The sequence below is a fragment of the Mesoplodon mirus genome, assembly GCF_964341445.2.
Source record: "Mesoplodon mirus genome assembly, chromosome: 8".
NCBI lineage: Eukaryota > Metazoa > Chordata > Mammalia > Artiodactyla > Ziphiidae > Mesoplodon > Mesoplodon mirus.
In genome coordinates this window covers 99,508,516-99,529,783 of record NC_138984.1, presented here as the reverse complement: position 1 = coordinate 99,529,783, position 21,268 = coordinate 99,508,516, and the positions used below count along the sequence as shown (strand labels likewise).

Below are 21,268 nucleotides of genomic sequence, written 5' to 3'. Positions count from 1 at the left end.
TGGGGGCAGGCAGGGCCACCAAGCCCCTGGCCTCTGCTCATCACTTACCAAAGGGCTGTGCTGCGCTCTACTCAGCAAAGACAGTCCCTTCCTTCCGGGCCCGGGATCCAGGGGGAGCAGGGAGGTGGGTCAGGGAAAGTCACTGCTCAGGGGCCCGGGGTCCAGGGGGAGCAGGGAGGTGGGAAAGGGAAAGTCACTGCTCAGGGATGAATACGGCTCATCACCTCACACTATGAATTCTATGCAAAGGCTGGAATTCATGTTTATATGGAAACAAGCATGCATCTGTATTACAGCTGAATGAGCGTTGCACATGAATTTTGGGAAATAAAATACAGCTTTGGGGAAATTTTTTGCCCCCCTCTTGGGTTCTCCAGAGCAGAAGTGAAATTTCCCAGATCAAATTAACAAGAAGAAGGAGCTGAAATGGGAAGTTCTTGGATTGGGGCTGAGGATGTAGCTGCGGGTCTCTGCTCTGAGCCACATCGGTGGCAACATGAGGGCCCCTTCCCCTGCCCGCCCTCCTAGAAGCCGTGTGGGAAGAGTCTGAGAGACCCTGACTTCCGGCTGCAGGTGGGCGAGTAGGGGTGTGGCAGGGCAGCTGCATGATGAGATCTCTCCCATCCCAGGAAAACCACGAAACCCTGCTGGCGATACAGAGGAGCCAGGCCCTGGACAAGGCTGCAGTCAGCATCCAGAGAGTCCTGCGGGGCTACAGACACAGGTGCCTGCCCCGCCCCCTCCCAGCCCACACACCCACCCGCCATGTACCCTGGGTAGGCCTGTACCCCCCAAGGGCCACATGTTCCCACTGGTCCCCCTCTCGGGGTAACCGAGGCAGAAGCGCTGTCGGGACCTCTTGACCAGGGACACTGCAGCCTGTGTTGGCCAGAGAATTCTAATACATTATTTGAATCTTTGGGGTGGAGGCCAGACTCCACCACGGAAGCCAGAGCCGAATGAAGCGTCAGCTCTGGTTTCGACTGTATCTCGACGTTCTCCTTCAGTTGTCTTAGAGAATGTGTGGGTTTGGTTTTACGAGGTGGCTGGTTTTGGAGGGAAGAAAAGAACTGTCTTTGACTCGGTTCCCTGGTCAGTAAGAAGATAACACTTGAATTTCAGTGCAGGTTCAGTAAATCAGCCATATGACCACCTCCCTCCCCCTCACCACGTCCAGGGGGCTCGGCAGGTCCCATGGTGCCATTCCCCGCTGTCCTGTCGGCCCGTTGCCAACCATAGGAAGGTCTGGAAACCCAGATAGGACAAAATGCGAGAAAGTGGCTGAGCCACGGGAATAGTGGCCATGGGCACCAGCAAGCAGGGTCATGAGGCGGGGAGGTGTGGCTTAGAAGGCCATACAGGTTCAGGATTCCCCAGTGGTCTCCACTGCCATTGTTGGGGGTGGGCTCATTACTACCCATCAAGGATGACTTCCTACACAACCCAGGTGAGGGTGGACGTCTAGGCTTTCCACTGGGCATCTTCTGGTGTAGGTGGGGGAACCACTGTTGTTTACATGGTGTTTCACTGGAGTAGACTTGGTTATTATCTAAAAGTTTTCTGTCTTGCTAAACTGCCCCTTTCCTGATCCTTTTGGTAGAGAGAGAAGGCTTTTCTTGGGGTCTTTCTGGTCTGTGCCCATTGTCATTTCTGGATTGCCTACTTCTTCAGCTCCTAGTCTGGGGTATGTGAGGCAAAAAGAAATCCAGAGAAGTTACCACTGCGTCTGAGATCCTTAGCTGGTCTTCCTTCTTCTCTCCATCTTTCAGAGTCTCCTTAATGGTTGTTATATATATAATGTCTAGGGGTTTTTAGTTGTAGTTAACAGGAGGAGTAAGGGAAAGTGTGTCTACTCCATCTTCCCAGAAGTGATCACCATTGGTAATTAATGGTGTTCTTGCTGTTCTGGCCAATGCAATTAGACAAGAAATTTAAAGAAAATATAGAAATCAGGGTTTTTCAACTTCAACACTATTGACATTTTGCTTGGATAACTTTTTTTTATAGGGGGATGTCCTGGGCACTGCAGGATGCTTAGCAGCATGTGAACTCTACTAACTAGATGCCAGTAGCATCCTCCTCCCCAACCCCCGGTCATGGCAACCAAAAATGTGTCTAGACACTGCCAAATGTGCCTGGGGGGCAGAATCACCCCCAGTTGAGAACCACTGGTATAAATATTAGAAAGGAGACAAATTATCTTTATTTTTAGATAACTCAGTTGTTTACTTTGGCCTTATATTAGAATCATCATGTGAGTGTGTGTGTGTGTGTGTGTGTGTGTGTGTACATGCACCAAAAAATATTGAATGGATAGATATACAGATATATATTGTCCACCCATCAACAAAGATTCTGACTTAATTGGACTGGACGGCACCCAGGCATCAATAAATATTGAAGTTCTCCAGATGATTTTTTTCTTGTTCTTTTTTGTTTGTTTGTTTTGGTTTTTGGTTTTTGTCCCCCAGTTTCACTGAGATATAATTGATTTACAGTACTGTACAAGTTTAAGGTGTACCACATAATGATTTGACTTATACATATCATGAAACGGTTACCACAATAAGTTTAGTGAACATCCACCATCTCATATAGATGCAAAAACAAAAGAAAAAATTTTTTTTTCCTTGTGATGGAAATCCTTCTTAGGGTTTACTCTTTTAATAACTTTTATATATACCATAGAGTAGTGCTAACTATAGTCATCATGTTGTACATTACATCCCTAGTACTTAATCTTATAACTGGAAGTTCGCATCTTTTGACCACCTTCATCCAATTCCCCCTCCCCCAACTCCCTGAAGATGATTTTTAATATGATTGAGATCTACTGTCCTAAACCTAAGAAAATACCCTGAAAAATTATTAGAAGTGATAAGAAAACTCAGTTAAGTGTGGGAGAAAAGGTACATCCGTATGCACCTCTGACTCCCCAGAGGTGAGGTTTCAGGTTACCTCCAGTTTTCAGCCCGCGTTCCTCCCTGTGGAGGGAGCAGTCTGATGGAGCTTGCCAGGCTGCCTGGGTCTGGGGGCTGCCCTCTGCTTTGACCTGCCCCCAGAGAGGAGCTCTGGTCCTGAGACTCCTGACCTGATTTCTGGTAAACCCCTGGGCTAGTGGCCAGAGGAGGGGGCAGAGTCTGACCACGAATAAAAAGTTGGAAATGGGTTTTATCCCTTCAGAGATCTGTGGGGGGAACGAGGACATTTATTCTCCTCACTCTAAAAACTGGACTGTCCTCGGGAATTCCCTGGAGGTCCAGTGGTTAGGACTCCTCACTTCCACTTCAGGGGGCACAGATTCGATCCCTGGTTGGGGAACTAAGATCCTGCAAGCTGCGTGGAGTGGCCAAAAAAAATAAAGAAAATAAAAAGAAAATAGATCAATTTAAATAAATAAATAAATAAAAACTGAACTGTCCTCGTTCACAAATTTTGTTGGCAGTAGATTTTAAGCTCCTAACCTGTCTGTCTTTCAGCCTATAAAGGCTTCTGGAAAAGAAATATTGTATGCATTCATTTCCCCCAACATTTCATTACCTCTCTTCCTTCAAAATCAGTTTTTCCCCCCAAAGGCTTTAAAATGTCTGTGGTTGTTACCACTGACTTGCATTTCCGCTTCTAGGAAGGAGTTCCTAAGGCAGAGGCGGGCAGCTGTGACCCTCCAGGCCTGGTGGAGAGGCTACTACAGCCGGAAGAACTTCAAGCTGGTAAGAGACTCACGTGGGAGGCGGAGCCTGCAGGAGCAGCCGTCCAATTAGAAACAAATGTTGATGTTGGTTTATGACTGTGAGAGCTGGGGCAGGAAGCATCCCATCAGCCACAGGCATGATCCAGACCTCAGCACCCCACACACTCCTCTTAGCATAGTGTCAAGTCACAAGGTTTGCAGGTTTCAAAGCGTTCTCCTGCAGAATTTGGGGCATCTCCAGAGCTAGAATGAGATGTCCTACTCTGAAATTAGATGGTGGCTTTTTTTTTTCCCAATTTCCAGGCAACAAAATAAGTTAATGGATTGATTACTTTCTGTTTCAAGCATTTTTTTCTAATTTTTTCCTTGACCACAGGCACTGCTGAGTGTCTGTGCAACAAACAAACCAGAACAACCTTTAACCGTGTCCTGTGGGGCCTGCTTGACCGCTTGTCCTGGTCATGGCTGCGACTGTGGTTGGGACATGCAGTGGTCACGTCAGCAAAACTGACCCAGACCTGTCCGCATTCCGTGCTCCCAAGGGCACATTGGTAGCTGACATGGATGGAAAGGCTCCTTGGGGCCTGTTGCTCTGTGTGCATCATTTTATTTATTATTAAGCCAATGCTGTATGTCAAGGAACCGAGGCATAGAGAAATTAAGTCATTTCCCCAAGAGCATGCAATCAGTAAGCAGCAGAGCTGGCGGTTGGATGCATGTCTGTGTGACTTCCAAACCAGTAAGATGAAGCATGACCCCTCACACCTGGCAGCCATTAGGTTGGTCTTTCAGAAGCCAACAGCAGCCATCCCAGAGGCTTAGGGACTGCTGTGGCCTAGGGTGTGTTTGCAGCATAGAAGCAGGTACTCATAGTTTATTATTTCCTCTTTATTTTCAAGATCCCTGAGGGATTAGCTTGATGGAACCGGCCATAGGCCTCCACACAGGCACTCTAGCTCCACACAAGCTGGCTGGACTTGGCTGCAGGTGTGAAAAGCAAGGCCTCTGGAATCGTATCACGCATGTGACACCCAAACCAGTTCTCTGTTACTGGTAGAACTACCAGGAAACTACTTTATTATTTACGCCATTTAAAAAGACTTCTTTAGCACTAATTTCATGCCAGGCTCTGTTCTAACTGCTTTACAAGTGTAACTCATTTAATATGCTCGTACTCACAGGCACGTAAAAGTTTAGCACTAGCACTTTGCCGTAAAGCAGGTAACTGTAAAGCTAATTTGTGAGGACACCTTGCCCCTTATTCTCTGTCCCCTCGGGAAGGCCTTTCTCTGCTCTGTGCCCTGCTGGGCCCAGGCCTCTCTGTGAGTGCCCGTCCTTTCTTGCCTCCACAGGTCCTCCTGGGTTTTGAACGTCTGCAGGCCATTGCCCGGAGCCACCTGCTGGCAAAGCAGTACCAGGCCATGCGGCAGAGGATGGTCCAGCTGCAGGCCCTCTGCAGGGGCTACCTGGTGCGCCAGCAGGTCCAGGCCAAGAGGAGGGCAGTGGTGGTCATCCAGGCGTACGCCAGGGGCACAGCTGTCCGGCGGAACTTCCGACGGCAGAAAGCCAACGTAGGTGGTCACTGCCCTCTCGGGCAGGTGGGAGATGGCTGGGCCCAGGTGAGGGAGGGTAGGCGGGAGGAATGAACAGCAACATAGGGCTCTCACCAGACACTCCTGCCCATCCAGGTCCAAAAATACCAAGAAATACCAAGAGAAGCCTTCAAGAGAGTCCGGGCAAGAGAGGCGGGAGGGCAGGGCACAGGGGAGCGGCGCCGAGATGCGTATCCCTGCGTTTTGAAATTTCACCCTTGCGTGATCCCATTTCCTCCATTCGGAGAGCACCTGAGACTCAGCCTCACTCCTCAGAACTTGCTCATTTGGCAGTGGTGATGAGGAAAGAGGGCCTAGGACGAAGTCTGCCCCTGCTCCGTAGATGAAAATGGGTCCACGGAGCACAGTGCTGCTACAGTGGCCAGAGCAAGAAAGAATGCAGAGCCCCAGGCATGTCAGCAGCGTGTTCCTGCACCCACATGGCCCCGGACGGGCCACAAACCAGGGCAGGCCCAGGGCCCTCCCCCAGGGGAGCCTTGGTGCTCTTTGTGAAGGGACCAGGTGGGCCTGAGTGGGTTTTGCAGCTAGGTTCTGGGGGTCTTCGGGCTTTGGCGTGGTACCCTGTGAGGACCAGCAAGCATCTCCCCTCTCTGGACCTCTCATTATCCACTGGGAAAGGAGAAGCCCAGGCTGGTTGATCTCCAGTCCCTCTCGCTTTTAAAACCTAGGATTTTAGAGGGAAATGTATTGATTTGGACAAATATGGCAGGGGGAGGTTTATTTGGCTTCCGGGAGGGGCTTGCCCCAGCCGGGCCTGTGGTAACCGTGGCCCCCCGGGATGTCTGTGCAGGAGCCTCTGGTCATCCCCGCTGAAGAGCAGAAAAGCCCAAGCGCTGTCCCCCGCAGGAAGCGTAAGTCCATCTACGACACTGTCACCGACACGGAGATGGTGGAACAAGTGTTCGGCTTCCTGCCTTCCCTGATGGGCGGGCAGGAGGGCCAGGCCACGTCACACGTCGAGGTAAGATAGGCCCTGCCAGCCCAGCGGCGAGGGGGGCTCTGTCTAGGGGCCAACCTCTAGGCTTTACTGAAAAGCCGAGACTCAGCTCGGGGAGCCAATGGAGTAGGTAGGTGTTGAAGTGGGTTCTGCGGTCCTGGGTGAAGATGCAGGGAAAACAGAAGTGAGGGTCTCTGTGGTCAAACCCTTTCAAGTGGAGCAGGTTTCTTACCTGCAAGGCTTCCTAGAGCCTTTACTGTGCAAATGTCATTGGGCTTTCAATCAGGCAGCGTTTCCCGCGTGCGTTTGGCCCCTGTCACAGGGCACCTCGGTGGCTGCTGCTCTGCAGTATGTGACCTGGGGACCCGAGGTAGAAAACGCACAGCAGGAGGAGGGCGTGTCTGATTTGGGTGGGGGGGCGGCAGGGCGGGAGGAGAGGGAAGCTCCGGGGCTGTCCCGTTGACTCGCACCGCATCCTGCTCTGGGCCAGTGACCTAGGCGCCCCCCAAGGTGCTCATGCCTCACCCTGCCCCCGCCCAGGCTCCTCCCACACAACTCATCTGTGCAGTGTGGGCAGCCCGGCCCCCCTCCACTGGAGGAGCACTTGACAGAAGCAAGCAGGAAGCGGGTAGGGAGTGGGGGGTGTCTGGAGAGCCCAGGTCTGCAGGCAGAGGGTGCCAGGTACCTGGGGCTTTCACACCGAGGCCTGCCCAGCACCCGGCAGCCCACCAGGGGCCCACCGAGGGTGAGGGTTGGGGAGGTCCCCAACACAAGGGGCAGTGGATAATTCTGCACCCCATCAATAACCAGACAGACCCTTCTTGGGGCTCCCTGGCCCCCAAAGATGCACACGCTGCCAGGTCACATCTGAAAGGACAGCAGACCCTTGTCCCTCTCTCTCACTGGCACCCAGGATCTGGAAGAGAAGACCCAGAAGCTACCCGAGGTTGACCTGGACACGGTCCCCATGATGGAGGACCCCGAGGAGGACGCAGACGGCCTGGCCGAGTACACCTTCCCCAAGTTCGCCGTGACCTACTTTCAGAGATCAGCCAGCCACACACACATCCGGCGGCCCCTCCGATACCCTCTGCTTTACCACGAGGAGGATGCCGACTGCTCGGTACCTGGTTCTCTGGTTTCTAGTGGCTCAGGCCTCCCCCTGGCTCAGCGGGAACCAGGAACGGGTGGGGTGCTGTGGGCTCCACGCTGCTGGAGCTGGGTTCCAGCCGGGCACTCTGTCCCCGTCTCCCCAGGCCGCCCTGGCTGTGTGGAACATCATCCTGAGATTCATGGGTGACATCCCGGAGCCAGTGCTCTTTGCCAGAAACACGCTGCGTGGTGGCTCGGTGATGCGGCAGATCCATGACGCCCTGGGCAGGGAGAGCAGTGCCCAGCCCCCGGCACACGGCGGATCCGCACAGGTGCGCAGTGGGCGGGGACGCAAAGGGCATACACCCTTCCGGTGTCCCCAGGCCCCGGAAGCTGGACTGGGAGGGGGAGGCAAGACGTGGAGTGAGCATCGCCTGCTGGACCCAGGGGCCCCCGGGGCTTTTCGGTCTTGAATGGCACTCAGGAACTCATGAGTCAGGCATAACACCCAGGACTTGGTGAATTATACAGTCGTCGTAGGAGAGGATCTCCCAGGCTCTGAACATGGGACAGTAATACTAACAACAGATGTTATTGCTGACTGGCCACGTGCTATGTGCCAGTTGCTTGTCTTCAGTTAATTTCCAGATGAGCCATCCCTTCAAGGTAGGGATTATTAAGTTTATTGTAGCTAGAGAACCTGAGAAGTGAAGTGACGTGTCCCCAGATCCCAGTGAATACGTGGGACACAGCTGGGCTTTGAATCCGTTCTGCTGAATTCAGAGACCAAGTTCTTTACCCATGCTCTGCCCAGTCCTCTGATGGAAGGTTCATCCACATCCATTTTTGGTCAGAAGTCCTTCCTAAAGCCCTGGTTTCATGATGTCATCTTAGTGGAATTAACCAAAATAGTCCAAAGGAATGACACAGCAGTGATAACACCGGGGCCCACCAGCGTTAGGAGTCCCGTGATTGCCTATGATTCTGACACCAATCCCAACGTATGTGGATTTTCCCCCACCAAGAATTCTCAGCACCAGCTGGGTGTCCTACAATTCAACACAATCCTGACACTATCTGCCTGGAGGTAGCGTCTGATTCCACAGATGAAGGGCTCCGTCCTTCAAGAAGACCCCTGCTTCAGCACAAGTCCAGATTGTTCCTCATTTGCTGACCCACTGGCTAAATCAGAGGTTCCCACGACACCCTCCTTGGGTTTAATTTGCGAGAGCGGCTCAGAGAATTCGGAGCCACATTTTACTTACTACATTACTGGTTTATTATAAAAGGATACAACTCAGAACAGCCAGATGGGAGAGGTGCATAGGGGAAGGTGTGGGGAAAGATTAAGATGCTTCCATGGGGAATTCCCAGGCTGTCCAGTGGTTAGGACTCCACACTTTCACTGCCGAGGGCCCGGGTTCAATCGCTGGTCGGGAAACTAAGATCCCACAAGCCACACAGTGCAGCCAAAAAGTAGATAATAAATAATAGAAAAAAAAAAAAAAAGAAGAAGCTTCCATGTCCTCTCCAGGCACCATTCTCCCTAAATCTCCAAGTGGTCACCAACCTGGAAGCTCTCTGAACCCTGTTCTTTTGGGTTTTTACGCAGGCCTCATTACATAGATACGATTGACGAAATCATTGGCCACTGAGCCAGTTGAACTGAATCTCCCACCCCTCCCCGCTCCCCTTGTCCCCTGGCAACCAGACCCACCCTTAGGTGCTTTCCAAAAGTCACCTCATTAACATAAAAAGACACCTTTACCACAGGAAATTCCAAGGATTTTAGGAGCTCTGTGCCAGTAATGGGGACAAAGACCAAATATATATTTCTTATTAGAAATCACAATATCACAGTGCCCCATACCGCAGCTCAGATAGCTGTGAGGTCCTGTGTACAGACCAACTGCATAGACATCTAAGGGAGTCTGCAGCCTGGCATCACGTGGCCAGATCTGGTCCAGGGATTACATGGAAGTTGCCCAAACTCAAGCCCTGACTCCCTGACCTCTAGAGATGTGGGCTCTGCAGAGTGTAATAGTCATTCATTGCTGTGTAACAAACTACCCCCTAAATTTGACAGCTTGAAACAGCCCACATTCGTTACCTCAGACAGTTTTTGAGGGTCAGGAGCAGCTTAGCTGGTTCGTTCGGGCTCAAGGTCTCTGGTGAAGTTGCAGTCAAGCTGTCGTTTCCCAGCTTGACCGGGACTACGGGATCTGCTTCCAAATGGCTCGCTCACGTAGCTGCTGGCAGGAGACCTCAGCGCTGGCCACCTGGGCCTCTCCATGGTGCTGCCTGAGTGTTCTCACATATGCTTCCTCCACAATGGGTGACCTCAGACAGACAGCAGGAAGGAAGCTTCAATGCCTACAGGCCACGGTGGGCGAGAATGTCAAGAGGCAAGGGCCACTGGGGGCCACCTTGGAGGCTGGCCACCTCTCAGGGAGGGGACGCTGGGAGGTGGTCCAGCCACTGGCACCTCTGGAAGGTGAGCACAGGGAGGACTGTCTTCCCAGAGGTCAGATGTCAAGTGTTCCTTCCTGCACATTTATGAAGCACCCACCGTGTGCCTCCCCGAGGAGGAGCAGTGGGCTGAGTGAGCCCTGCCCACCCCCGCTCGCCAGCCTAACGTGTTTTATGTTTGTCCCCTGTGTGGCAAACCAGTTTTAGCCCAGCCAGAAGCTGGTGCCCAGCCCTGGACCCGGTCCCACATTGAGCTCTAATTTTGGCAGCAACTTCTCATGACACCATCAGGACAGGGTGTGACCCCTGCCTAAGGAGACCAGCAGATCATGGTGGCTGGGGGCAGACCCCTCCCCACCCAGCCCAGCCCCGCAGCTTAGAATCTTCTGATCTCTGGGAAAGCCCCTACCTTGCAGTGGGTGGAGTGTATTCCAATTCATCCACCAAATTGTCACAGAGAATGACCATAGCCTGGGGCTGTCCTGGGCACCTGGGCTCAGACCCAGCCCGCTTGGCTGGCGAGAGGTCCAAGCTTTGGAATCAGGACAGTCCTGAGCCCTCCCAGAGGGCTGGTGACTGGCCGAGCAGCTTTTGTCCAGTTTCTCACTTTCCCTCGCCTCTGTTTCCTCACTCAGCTGTGAGGATGGCAATGCACACCTGTCACTGTTGCACAGCTCGGTCAAGATGAGGGGCTGCTCGGTGCTTTGTGAATCAGCTGGGAAATGGCTGAGGGATTTGGAGACTAGCCCCACCCTAGGCACTGTTGGGTCAGATTGGGAGGTGCTACCCCAGCTCACCATCCCTCAAGAACTGTCTCCATCCACAGAGGCCCAACCGCAGGAACAGAGGGACCAAGGACATCTCCTCCATGAAGCTGAAGCGGTCCTCCAGGGTCACGGGCCAGGTGAGCCCAGGGACAGGGGACCTGGGCCTGTTCCCAGCTCTGCTGCCCGCTGGCTGGCCTGCGGCAGCATTCCAGGCTTTCACCCAGTTTCCTCCTTTGCAAATGGGAAGAATCTCAGCTGTCCTGACTGCCGCCTTTGGGTTTCAAGGTGGCCAGCCAGCTGAATATCGGGGAAGAGGCATTTGATCCTGACGACCCCATCTCAGACCGACCCATGTCCAATCTGGAGAAGGTGCAGTTCATTGTGGGCTATGCCATCCTGCGACCCAGCCTCAGGTCAGTCACCACCCCCGTCGCACCCCATTCAGAACATGGGACCCCTCACTGGCTCTCAGCCCATGGCTGCAGCCCAATCCTGCTCCCTACCCTGGGGCCTGCAGGCTGGGTCTCAGGACAGCAGACGTTATCATCAAGGGTTCTCTATTTGCTCTGTGTTAAAACCCCTGGGTGAAACCCAGTTTTAGGAAGACAAATTCATCATGGGCTGGTGATTCATTTGATAACCAGCTTTAATGCAAGTCCGTTTAAATGGGCAAGTCCCTCATTTATGTTATATATATTTTGCTTTATATACAATTTGCTTTACAGGAATTGTGTTTTTATACAAATTTAAAGAACCATGTATACTGCTTTCAGGGACAGACTACTGTATCTCAAGGGTTCACATATTTTAAGTTATTATTTTTAACCAAATTGGGGGAATTTGGGGCATTATTTCTTCAAATGTTTTTTTCTACTTCATTCTCTCTCTCTTTTCCTTTGAACTCTAATTAAACCTATGGAAGACTTTTATATTATCCCTCACATCCCTGAGGGTCTGTTCATCCCTGCATTCTTTTTTTCTCCTCTGTTCTTTAGATTGGATAGTTTCTATTAATCTATCTTCACATGCACTGATTTTTCTTTTGTCTTCCCCAGTCTGCTATTATACCCATCCAACATTTTTTTTCATATATTATATTTTTCAATTCTAGAGTTTGCAGTTGGTTCTTTTTTATAGTTTCTGTTTCTCTGCCAAGATATCCTGTTTGTTCATTCACTATGAGCATAGTGTCCTTTACATCTTTGAGCACAGTTATGGTAGTTTTTAAACCTTTTCTGATAAATCCAACTCCACGCTCCCAATGCAGTGGGCCCGGGTTCAATCCCTGCTCAGGAACTAGATTCTGCGTGCCGCAACTAAGACCCGGCACAGCCAAATAAATAAATAAATATTAAGGGGAAAAAAAAAAAGAGTGGGGCTACAGAGCCCACTGGGGAGACATTGGAGGGAGCACAGTCCTGGGAGATGACAGGGTCCACGGTGGGCCTGGATGTGACGGGGAGGTGAGGGCATGCAGCAAAAGCAATTGGAGGTGAGGAGGCTGGAGGTCCCCCTGCAAACATGTCTGCCCCCAGGGGTGCAGAAGGAGCTGTGTGTCCTTGTGCCCCGTCTCCTCTTCTCTGCCAGAGCAAGCCCCCTGCCTGGCCTCCCAGCACTCCATGTCTTTTAGGGACGAGATTTACTGCCAGATCTGCAAGCAGCTCTCGGAGAACTACAAAACAAGCAGCCTGGCCCGGGGCTGGATCCTGCTTGGCCTGTGCCTGGGGTGCTTCCCGCCCTCCGAAAGGTTCTTGAAGGTGGGGAGGGCCGGGGGCAGGGGCTGAAGGCGGGGGCAGCACGGGTGGGCCCGGGGCCCTGGAGCAGGTCCGGACATCCTAACCCATGCATGGCCCAGTTCTCCTGCTACTGCAGGCTAGGATGGGTATCAGTGCCTGGGCTTCTTTGAGCCTCAGTTTCCCGTCTGTAAAAAAGGATGCTCCTTCCAACCCCTAATCAGGATCTGCAGGGTCATCTTACCTGGGCTCAGTCACCAGGAGACAATGAGACAATGGGTGCAGTGGGCACTGAAAAGGCAAAGGGGTCTGAGGAGTGGGCACCAACCAGAGATTGGCTGCAGCATCTCTCTCTAGGCCTTAGAACTAACAAGGGAGGTGCTTTCAAGTGTTGGAGGTCCCAGCCTTTGCTACTCTAATATACCTTTTGGTTCTGATGATAAAAGTAATATGTAGGGGGCTTCCCCGGTGGCGCAGTGGTTGAGAGTCCGCCTGCCGATGCAGGGGACATGGGTTCGTGCCCCGGTCCGGGAAGATCCCACATGCCACGGAGCGGCTGGGCCCATGAGCCATGGCCACTGAGCCTGCACGTCCGGAGCCTGTGCTCCGCAACAGGAGAGGCCACAACAGTGAGAGGCCTGCGTACCGAAAAAAAAAAAAAAAAAGTAATATGTAGGATATGTAGAAAGTCTAGAAAGAAAATAAAAGTCATCCCCACACCCAGAGGTAACTTCCGTTACAATTCCTGGCCTTTTGTGGTGTGATAGGGTCATACTTGGAATCACATAGAAAACAATCTCACTACCTCTTGTCCCTTCAGGGACAGCAGGAAGTGTGGTCACCCTGGCCATCTGCCCTGGGCCCTGGGCCACACTTGACACTAGTAAACCCTTCCAGGCTGCATCTCCTCAAAGAATCTCTCTGAGAGACAAAAAGGTTTTCAATGCCTTGTTTCAGCATCTTGTCAAACATATTTTGAGCATCGGCTCTCCTGCAGCTTTCACTTATCTTATGTGTCTTCTCATGTCATAAACTGTTCCCAAATGGCAGTGCTAATGCCATCTGTTAGTGCTGTCCCAGCGCGTATTTCACTCGTTGATGGACATTTAGGATCCATCTTCCAATTGCCCATCACCATAAACACCACTATGATTAAAAACTATAGGGGCTTCCCTGGTGGCACAGTGGTTAAGAATCCGCCTGCCAATGCTGGGGACATGGGTTTGAACCCTGGTCCGGGAAGATCCCACATGCCGTGGAGCAGCTAAGCCCCTGCGCCACAACTACTGAGCCTGTGCTCTAGAGACAACAAGCCACAACTACTGAGCCCGCGCGCCACAACTACTGAAGCCCATGCGCCCTAGAGCCCATGTGCCACAACTCCTGCAGCCCGCATGCACTAGGCCCTGCGTGCCACGACTACTGAGCCCACGTGCCGCAACTGAAGCCCACGTGCTTAGAGCCCGTGCTCTGCAACAAGAGAAGCCACCGCAATGAGAAGCCCGCGCGTCGCAACGAAATGTAGCCCCCACTCGCCGCAACTAGAGAAAGCCCGCGCACAGCAACGAAGACCCAATGCAGCCAAAAGACTAAATAAATAAATAAAATTAAAAACAAAAAAACTATATATCTCCCTTTATCATAGGTTTGAATTATTAAGTCGAAGAGTATGTACATTTTTAAACTATGTACTATTTAAAACATATTGACAAATGACTCCTCGAAATGCCGTGCAATTGATATTTCTTCCCAGTGTGAGAGCCCCGTGTCAATGCACCTTTGCCAACACTATTATCATTTTTATTTTCATTTAAATTTTTTTCCAGTTTTATTGAAATATCATTGACATATAACATTGTTCAAGTGTAGGGTGTACAGTGTAGTGATTTTACATAGGTGTGAGTTGCAGAATGATTACCAAGTAAGGTTAGTTAACACATCCAACATCCATAGTTACAGTTAGCATCACAGTTTCTAGAATCTGGACAGTAAGTAGAAAGTGTCCTCTATTCTAAGTGTCTTCATGCCCTTCCCTTCCTCGCCCACCAGTATCTGCTGAACTTCATCAGTCAAGGGCCAGTCGGCTACGGGCCCTTCTGTGCTGAGCGCCTGAGACGCACCTGTGCCAACGGGGTGCGCACGGAGCCGCCCTCCTGGCTGGAGATGCAGGTAGGGGCGAGAGACGGTCCGTGTGGGGTGGTGCCAGCCGTCATGGCTCTTCCAGCACAGCTCATGGGGCTGCCGGCAGGAAGTGTGTGCTCCGGGCCCGTCCACCGCCTTCTGTGCCTGTGGTCCCTGTGACCCTCCCCAGGCCTGGTCCAACGCCACCAATCTAAATAGGCGTTCCTTTAGGGCCCTACCAGCTGAAGGGGAAAGTAAGTCTACTCAGTTCCTTAGCTGCAGGGTGTGAGTGGCTGCTTAGAGCGTTACCCCTCCCGAGGACATGTGCATTTTATATGGCCAACCAAGGTTGTCTGCCGTGGTGGCAATGTTGTTTGTGTCACCTGTGAGTTCCTGCAGTATCCTCAGGAAAGGTCCTTCAGAAGCTGGCAGGGTTGAGGGGACACCCCTGCCCACCACTATACCTGCAGCTCCTGAAAGGCACTCACTGTCTGTGCCCCATGGTGCCCTATTCCAGGGTAACCTCCCGCCACACCCCCTCCCATCCTCGTCCTGCCACCCGAGTCCACAGGGCCTCCCCCCTTCCACCTCATCTACCTGCTCTGCCCATGAGCCTTGGAGTTGCATGTGAACTTGCCTTAGCGGTGTGGTGTACACAGAGAGGAACAGTGGCTTCCTTGGACCCAAAATGTTCCAGAGTACGAGACCCAGCCATTTCTGAGAGCTTCTTGACTTTCTGTGATTCTGAGTCACCCAGCCAAAGCTTAGGGATCTCATGTTAAAATTGGGCCTCCCACTTGCCGGCTGCATCCCAGGGGCGCAGCCCTGGCCCAGTCTGTCAGTTCAGTAGCAGATGTCCGTTGGCCAGGACTTTTGTTAACTCCCTGCCAAACCGGGTGGGGCTTCAGAAGGCCCCTCCCCCTGGAACCCACGGGGATGAGCCAGCAGGGGCAGCGGGTTGGGAAGAGGGGATGGTGGACTGGCCTCCCATCCCAGGGTTCCGGGAGCACCAGCGCCGGCAGCTGAGTCCAGGAGCCTCCCGGGTAGAGGACCTGAGCCTTCGTCTGTCCCCAGGCTGTCAAGTCCAAGAAGCGCGTCCCGATCCATGTGACCTTGGCGACTGGAGAGAGCCTGACCGTCTCGGTGGACTCAGCCTCGACGTCTCGGGAAGTCTGCCTGCACATCGCCCACAAGCAGGGCCTCAGCGACCACGTGGGCTTTTCCCTGCAGGTTGCCGTGTACGACAAGGTACTGGCCAGGGGGTCCCATCCACCACCCGCCTGTCAGCCTAGCCACCGCTCGCCTTGCTGGCTGCCAAACACAGATACGAACACAAACTCCCGCTCACAGACATGCCTCCTAACCAGGCAACCTGCCCTCCTGCCCCAACACTCATGCGCTCAGCCCAGTGGCTGTACCTCGGCCCCAGACGGTGTCACAGGCACACCTGGTAGGTCCCCTGCCATGCCCACATCCTGCTTCAAGCCCCCCACGCCGGGGAGCTCAGACTCCCATGTAGCAATGCGGAGGTCACACCAACACTCCCCGACCTGAACCCCACATCGTCGTCCCCCCAGATGCCCTGACGCCCACGCCCACAGCCTCAGACCGAGACGTGCTCACGCCAACCAACCAATCAGAGTGTTCCGACCCCGTCACGTGGGCATGTGCCGCCTGTGGGCAGGGCGGGCCGGGGTGCAGTGTTGGGGAGGGTGATTGACAGGCCACGCCCCCTGGGGGAGGAGTCCCTCGGGCGTCCAGCGGGCTCTTGTCCTCCGTGTGCCAAGGGCGTGTGGGGCGGCCTGACACGCAGCAGTCGCTCACCCCTGCCGCCCCGACTCTGGCCTCAGTTCTGGTCCCTGGGCAGTGGGCACGACCACGTGATGGACACCTTGGCCCAGTGTGAGCAGCTGGCCCGGGAGAGGGGCGAGAGCGAGCGCCAGGCGCCATGGCGCCTCTACTTCCGGAAGGAGTTCTTCACCCCGTGGCATGACTCCCGGGAGGACCCGGTCAGCACCCAGCTCATTTACCACCAAGTCCTCCACGGAGTCCGGTCCGGCGAGTACAGCTTCGAGAAGGTGAGGGGACCGCAGCCGTCAGGGCCCTGAAGAGCCACCCATCAGACAGCCTGAGGAAGCTCCCTGTTCCAGTGCAGGGGCGGCGGGGACCGAGCAAGGGCAGCTGGGCTGTGACCGCCAGGGATGCCCGTGGGGAGCGTGGGGGGCAGGCAGCCAGGGGAGAGGAGTGGGCCCGGGGGTGCTGCCCTGGGGGTCGGAGGCAGCCATGGTAGCCTTGGAGGCCTTCCTGGAATGGGGCAGTGGGCAGGCACATGCAGGGGCGAGGGGAAAAGGGGGCCCAGAGGGCAGGCAGCTGGGTGGCCGGGCAAGGTTTTGGTCTCCCGGGAAGAACAGGACTGTTTGGAGCAGGAACCCTGCTCTGTGCTGTGCATGCTGGGGCCTTACACAGGCTTCCACCCACATGAGCCCTGCAGAGGCCATACAGGGGTGGCCACTGGTCACCTTTGCCCAGTGAGGACTGGGGGAGACAGGGTGAAGGCCTCGCCCACACTCACCCCACTCAGACAGCAGTGTTTGGGGCTCCACCCAGGCCTCAGAGCTCCCTCCCACACATTCTCTGGCTCCGGAGGGCTGAGAGAGGGGCACAGGGGATCCCCCCTTGTCCTCAGGCAGAGGCCCCGCAGGGCTCAGGCCAAGGCCGCTGGGAGGTCCCTGCCTGCCAGCAGGAGCCCAGCCCGCGTCGGGGCCCAGTCGGGGCCCACGGAGGTTCTGCCGTGCTGGGGGAGGGGCAGGTCCTGCCTAGCGGAGGTGGCTGGTCACCTCTGCTGCGCCGGGGCAAGAGTGTCCTGGGGGAGGGTGGGCTCTCAACACCCCCCCCCGCTGTGTGTCCCCCGGGCTGTGCAGGAGAAAGATCTGGTGCAACTGCTGGCCCAGTGCTGCGCCGTGCAGCTCGGCGCCTCTGTGGGGAGCCAGGCCGTCCGGGAGCTGCTGCCCAGCTGTGTCCCCCCCAAGCTGTACAGGACCAAGTCCCCAGAGGAGTGGGCCAGCCTGGTCACCGCCGCCCACGCCAAGGTCAGTTCCCCAGAGCCTGTGCACTCGGGCTGTGCAGCTCTTTTTGGGGGCCCTGGGGGCCCTGGGGTGTGTAGAGCGGTTGGAGACCCCGTGACGAGCCCCCACTCATGGGGGGTTGGGAGGCTAACTTGCCACTCAGCAGAGCCTTGTCTCTTCAGGTTTAAAGAGTCTCGTTCAGGTCCACTCCCTCTGACAGGCCCATTCCGTCTTCCCTCCTCCTTCCACGGTGGCATCCTGCCATAGGTCAGGGCAGCTCAGCCCTGCACTGGTCTCCACTGCAGTGTCGGGCTGGGCCCTGGCCTTCCGGCGCAAGAGGGCATCCCCAGCTGCTGACCGCAAGCGCGCCCTTGCCTCGGCACCAGTCCCGCCCTGTGAGGCCCCATCCTGGCCCCAAGCCTTACGGTGTCCCCTTGCTGGGCCCTATGTGCCCCGGGCTGGCTCTGGACAGCATGGAGGGCTGCCGCTCTTCTAACCCTGCTTGGTCAGCCCGCACCAAGTAAAGGCGGCTCCCAGAGGCCCACAGCCTCGTCCCCAAGCCTCTACCTGCATCTCCAAACACCCACTCCTGTTCTCGGGGTCACCCGCACCAGCGGAGGTTTCTGCTGCTCCTAAACTGCCACCCCAAGAGGGGACAAAGACAGGCTGTCTGATTCAGTCCCCCTGTCTCTCTTCCCCTCCCCACAGGGCTGTCCCAAACCCGGCCCTCTGTCAGAGCCTCCTTCCTCATAGGGTGCTTTGCTCTGCAGCGTGGCCTGAGGGTGCAAAGGCATCTCTGAGGACCTGGCTGGCTGGTGCAGCTGCTGCAGGAGAGCTGTGCACGGGGGGTTACTGAGGATACAACCCTTTGGTTAATGCCTCCCCTGCACTAACTTGCACTGGGGGCCAAGAAAGAACACGACAGGCAGTGGGAAATACGAAGGCAGCATGACGCCTGTTTGTCAGGGGTTGACAGCCCAGTGGCAGGGAGATAAGCCCCGGCCATCCAAGTGCGGAGAAGGGCAGGGAGCATGACCAAGCAGCACGCCTTCCATTCTGGCAACACAGAAGGAGGTGCTCAAAGTGGGTCCATAGACAAGGGTCCTGTATGCCTGCGTCAGGGGCTGCAGCTTGCTCTTTCCTGCTCTTAGGGTGTCACCGTGCACAGCCCTTAGGAAAGGCTCTAAGAAGTCCTGCAGGACAGAAGCCTGATTATCTTACCCAGTGTTCCCCACACAAGCTTGACCACATATGTTCTGTTCCACAAGGCAGTGGCTAGCATCCCTTGGGGACAATCCTTGAACGGGAATTTGGCGAAGCAAACCCTGTTGGTTGCTTCTGTTGTTTCCCAGCCTGAGTGGATGTGTTTACAGGGGAGAGACCATGGACGTTTTAGAGCTAGTACGAGACGGAGGGGAACGAGATGCACACAACCCCAGATGAACATGAGTGAGAAGTGGCTTCGTAATTTGGGAAGGGGGAGTTGGGGTGAGAGTAAAGAATTAGGAAATTCACACCACACTTTTTCCAAAGTGGACATAGTTTCACTGATTTTTTTCCATTAAACACTTAAAACCTGGGCATTACCAAATAAACCAGAAAATACAGACAAATACAAAAACAACAGGGAAATCAGCAATAATATCACATCAAAGAGCTCATCCCTCTTAAGCTGTGGCATGTGTCCTTCTAGACTGTCTTATTCACATGTACACAATGGAGACATGCATATGATTGGAGTGAGAGAAACACGCCTTTTTTTTTGGCTGCGTTGGGTCTTCGTTGCTGCGCGTGGGCTTTCTCTAGTTACGGCGAGCGGGGGCTACTCTTCGTTGCGGTGCGCAGGCTTCTCATTGCAATGGCTTCTCTTGTTGTGGAGCACGGGCTCTAGGCACGCGGGCTTCAGTAGTTGCGGCACACGGGCTTAGTTGCTCCGCGTCATGTGGGATCTTCCCAGACCAGGGCTCGAACCCGTGTCCCCTGCATTGGCAGGTGGATTCTTAACCACTGCGCCACCAGGGAAGCCCAAAACATACCTTTTTAAAAAATAAAAATAGGATTATCATTAGATAACTTTAAAACATGCTTCTTTACTTCACTTAATAGTTTGCGGCCCTACTTCTGTGTCACTAAATACCGATCTCTGTGTTTTTAAGGGCTGCATATACTGTATTCATGAGTTATAATTCACTTCACTGATTCCTACTGATGAATGCTAAGGTCATGCCCCATTTTTCACTGTTAAAACAGCAAGGTGAACCTCTCTGTAGATACAAGTTTTGTATGTTTGCCGGTTATTTCATCAGGATCAATTTCTAGAAAAGGGATTTCAGAGTGTGTGAATGTTCTAAAATCCTTGACACCCGTTGCATACTGCCAAGTCTCAGGTAGGATGTATCAATTTACATCCCCCAATCCAGTATCTGAATGTTACCCAACCACCTTTCAAAGTAGGAACAAGAGAAATAACATTTTATTCAACAAACTAACAAGAAAGCTCAGTTGGATGTTACAGCCAGTGATGAGCACAGAGCAGTGAGATGAGGGAGAGGAAAGGGTGAAGGTGGGGAAAAGCCGAGGACGGGGGAGGAAGGAAGGTGAGACCAGACTCAGTGGGGGGTGGTTTGAGGTGAAGGTCCCTGAAAGACGCCTCCCAAATGTGCAGACGAAGAGCTCCGCAGAAGAGAGGCAGAGAGGGGCACCAGCAACACACAGACACACACACCATGGTTGGCCTTGGGCACGGAGCAACACGCAGCCCCTTGAGGCCAGTGTTGGCGAGAGCCCGCCTGAGCCCGCAGACGGGGGCCTGCAGACAGGGGCCCGCAGACGCCTGCACGTGACCCTCACAGGCTTCCAGGCTGAGACCGGAGCCTGGCCCTACAGCCTCTGGAGCTCTGATACTGAGGAGGGGAAAGCCTTCCTTCCTTCTCAAAACCACCGGTGAGGGGGTCCTCCCCAGCCCACCAGAGCCTCCCACCCAGCCCTCGCCGGCACTGGCCTGGCTTTAGGCAGAGGCTTCACAGAATGATCCAGCAAATGAGCACCCTGGGCGCTGGGTGAGTAGTTAGGTGGGGGATGATGAGTGATGGAGGTGACACATCATCATGTCCTCCGAGCAGGCATCATACACCCAGAAGCAGGCCACGCCACTGGCCGTGCAAGAGCAGGTGGTGGACACCGCCTTCCTGAAGTGGCCGCTGCTCTTCTCCCGCCTCTTTGAAGTCACCACACTCTCAGGTAACGGTGTCTGACCGGGTAGGAGGGTGTGGCTCGGCCCACATCCCGGGCCAGCCCAGGCTTCACACTTCCGTCTCCTTCCGCCAGGCCCCCGACTGCCCAAGACTCAGCTGATCTTGGCTGTTAACTGGAAGGGGCTGTACTTCCTGGACCAGAAGGAGAAGATGCTCCTAGAACTCTCTTTCCTAGAGGTCATGAGCCTGATCACCAACAGGTGGGGCCCTGAGGGAAGAGGCCCCAAATCTCTCTCTCCCCACAACCTCAGCCCTTGGGGGCTCCAGGAGAGACAGGGAGAGGAGGAGGGACACTGTCCCTGGGAGCCCGGCTGGCTCATACCACATCACACGTGTGGTGTGATGGCCGTTGGATCGGGAGCCACCTTCCAGTGTCCCAGGGCCAGCACTGTGTCTGCACATCACGCGTTGCCTTCTCAAGCTTCCTTTAGAACCCAGCCCCGCTGGAAAGGGGCACATAAGCTTGAAGCCTCCAGGGTGTACGTTCACCTATAAGCTCCTTCCCTTCTCACGGGTGGGAACCACT

General features: G+C 54.2%; 1 protein-coding gene across 1 annotated transcript in view; it reads left to right on the top strand.

Annotated features, from left to right (window-relative positions):
* MYO7B (myosin VIIB) overlaps positions 1–21,268 on the top strand; it is a 91,832-nt gene that overhangs the window by 60,195 nt on the left and 10,369 nt on the right. The window contains exons 19-33 of the mRNA XM_082630160.1: positions 630–724; positions 3,626–3,710; positions 5,044–5,262; positions 6,095–6,265; positions 7,155–7,364; positions 7,498–7,665; positions 10,629–10,706; positions 10,855–10,982; positions 12,200–12,326; positions 14,352–14,471; positions 15,498–15,671; positions 16,274–16,501; positions 17,345–17,512; positions 20,611–20,728; positions 20,816–20,942. Coding sequence (XP_082486286.1) covers positions 630–724; positions 3,626–3,710; positions 5,044–5,262; positions 6,095–6,265; positions 7,155–7,364; positions 7,498–7,665; positions 10,629–10,706; positions 10,855–10,982; positions 12,200–12,326; positions 14,352–14,471; positions 15,498–15,671; positions 16,274–16,501; positions 17,345–17,512; positions 20,611–20,728; positions 20,816–20,942 — 2,216 coding nt within the window. The remainder of the gene's footprint in view (positions 1–629; positions 725–3,625; positions 3,711–5,043; positions 5,263–6,094; positions 6,266–7,154; positions 7,365–7,497; positions 7,666–10,628; positions 10,707–10,854; positions 10,983–12,199; positions 12,327–14,351; positions 14,472–15,497; positions 15,672–16,273; positions 16,502–17,344; positions 17,513–20,610; positions 20,729–20,815; positions 20,943–21,268) is intronic.